We start from the raw sequence: 2601 nt of genomic DNA, 5'->3' as shown, positions 1-2601 counted from the left end.
GCATATTACTTGTTGTATCTCATATATTTTATCTGTGCATCATTCGAGTTTAGACTATAGAGTGCATTCATCATGTTAGCTGCCTGAACTTCTCAAAATGGAAATGCAAAAAACATCACAATGGAAAAGTGAAGGCAAGATGATAGGCTAAATCTAAAGAGCTTAAACCACACAATCAGGGATGGCAGAGAATGATTGCTAAGTCCACACAACACACAGATTGTACCAAATAGAAACTGTAACAAACAAATAACAGCCATATACAGAAATATATTCATGTACAATGTAAGAAACTATCATAATTTCTTTCTGAATACCTGAAAATCATAAACAGTACTAATGGCAGTAATGACCAAACCAGCAGTGTTTTCCATGACCATATTCCTCTTCATCACTTCTGCTGTGAATCCACCACAAGAGATTAGTCAATGAGTTTCCATCATCATAACCATTTAAGCTTCTTATCCTCTGCAATGCACCTTCATAGTCATAAATTCCCTGCAGTGCATAAACAAACCCTTTCCATCCTTCTCCAACACCTTCCCTGTTCAATGCTGGCAATGTCCACTCCACAAGATCCTTCACAAAATCAACATTGGAAAACAACACTTCAGAAATCGGCAGTAACGGCAAAAGTTGAATCCCAAGCCGACATTCTTTCCACTCAGGAGGGGCAAACCATAGTCCACTGTCCCTCTTGTTAGCCCACAGAACACCAACTACCTTGTTTTGCCTCTCAAAATCTTCACCATAGAGATTATCTCCCTGTCTCACATGCCACCACATTCGAGCTGCATGAATCTCCAATGCTGTGAGCGTTGATCCAGTTGCAACAAGATGTGTGTCACCATACGCCAGACCCATCAATGCAGCAGAATAGTATGCATTAACAGCTTCACTGGTACTCTCCTGATTCCTTCCATCTGCAAACTCAGTTAACCCTCCAGCCCATGAGTGTAATTTATAAAGGTCAAAACACCTTAGTCTTGTGTAGTTCGAGTTTGATCTTCTGCTCAATGTCATAAAATCTGCCATGAGAGAATACGCTTGAGGCTTATACTTCCTACCCCACACTGGATCAATCTTTGCAAGCACTGCAATTCCATAAACGAAGTATCCCAAATGATAATGGTGATCATTGTAAATTCCAAACCCAAAATCAGCACCAGCATCAGTCGACCCTTGTTTGGTAACAATGCCACCCCATTTCCTATCATACAGGAATCCATTCCCACTGAAAGTCCCCTCCAGCCACGGCTCAATGGCTTCCTTCAAATACTTCCTAACCTTAGGAATCACATCAAGAAAACACATCTCTTCAGCTATCAAAGCCAACCTTGCAGCCCTTGCAATCAGTTTCCCATAAAAATACGACGAATTCGTTGTTATTGCGGATGAATTCAGCCCCTCAACATCATTCACAAGCGCCGAAACAATCTCATCCCGGGATTCTTCTCTCACACCCCCGATAGAGTGCCAAGTCACAGAAACAGGATCAGTTTTCAAACTCCATGAATCACCAACAATCCCAACAAGGTCTCCATCAATGCTCCCATACTTAAAATCACTCAAAACATTAACATCTTCACAACCACCATCAGCCAAAAGCTGAAGATGGAGAGGGTGAGCCAACATCAACAAATCACCCCACCCTTTCTTCTCCCACTTATACTCCACACAAAATGGCCTGGAAAACACAGCCTCACCACTAACAGGGTAACAGGAACTGAACCTATCAAGCACAGCCTCATGCTTCAAATCAGAATCAGGCAACAGGGCAATCCTAATTATGCCAGAAAACGCATCAGAAGTGATCTCAGAAAGCCCATGGCTCAACCTAATCGGCGAAGAAGCATACAAAATCCAAGTCTGGCCATTGTTGAGGTGAAAAGTGTGCTTGGTTAGGGAATCACTGGAGGAAAAGGAGAGAATGGCGTGGATAGTGGTGATGGAAAGAGGAGTCGGTTGAGTCACGGAGAATGTCAAAAAGGGACTGCCCCTAACAAGGAAAAACCTCAAATTGGAAGAAGGGATGTCCAAAGTGACACTGAGATCATTGTGGGAAGAGATGGTGTGGTTGAAATGGGAAAGGTGGGATTTTTGAGAGGAAGAAATGGTGAGATCAGGGTTGAAGACCTGGTATGTGAAGGAGGGGTTAAAGAAGCGAGATGGGTATGAAAGCGAGAGAGAAAAGTTTGAGGATTTGATGAGGTAAGGGTGAATATACTCAGGTTGATCACCATTTTTCAAGGTAAAGTTTTGGAAGAAAGAGTTGGTGGGGAGTGGATTTGAGAGAAGGTTTGGGGAGAATAAATTGGAGGGATCAGGAACAACAGAGGAATCAACATGCGGAAACACAAAAGGAGAATGTTTTCTAGTATGAGACATTGTTTTTGTTTTTGTTGTCTGTAATGGAGGAGGTAATGGAGATTCAGGTGATGGTGGTGGGTTTTTATAGGGTTTGGACCCTTTCTTAGGGCCAATTGTGAAGGCTGTGCTAACCTTGCGTCTAAGTTTTTTCAACATTTCTAGGTTGTTGACTAAATCTATGCTTGCAATATTATATTATTTTGTTAATATTTTTTTTCAAACAAAAACTAA

The 2601-nt window shown here is 41.8% G+C and overlaps 1 protein-coding gene across 1 annotated transcript; it reads right to left on the bottom strand.

The window, feature by feature from the left end:
* Positions 1-203: 203 nt before the first annotated feature.
* Positions 204-2601, bottom strand: LOC106774820 (probable endo-1,3(4)-beta-glucanase ARB_01444). The gene has a single exon (XM_014661854.2). The coding sequence runs from the start codon at positions 2524-2526 to the stop codon at positions 337-339; it is 2190 nt and encodes a 729-aa protein (XP_014517340.2). The 5' UTR covers positions 2527-2601; the 3' UTR covers positions 204-336.

This window comes from Vigna radiata, chromosome 1 (assembly GCF_000741045.1).
Source record: "Vigna radiata var. radiata cultivar VC1973A chromosome 1, Vradiata_ver6, whole genome shotgun sequence".
Lineage (NCBI taxonomy): Eukaryota > Viridiplantae > Streptophyta > Magnoliopsida > Fabales > Fabaceae > Vigna > Vigna radiata.
Note: the sequence above shows the minus strand (reverse complement) of the source record. Positions and strands in the feature narration are given on the sequence as shown.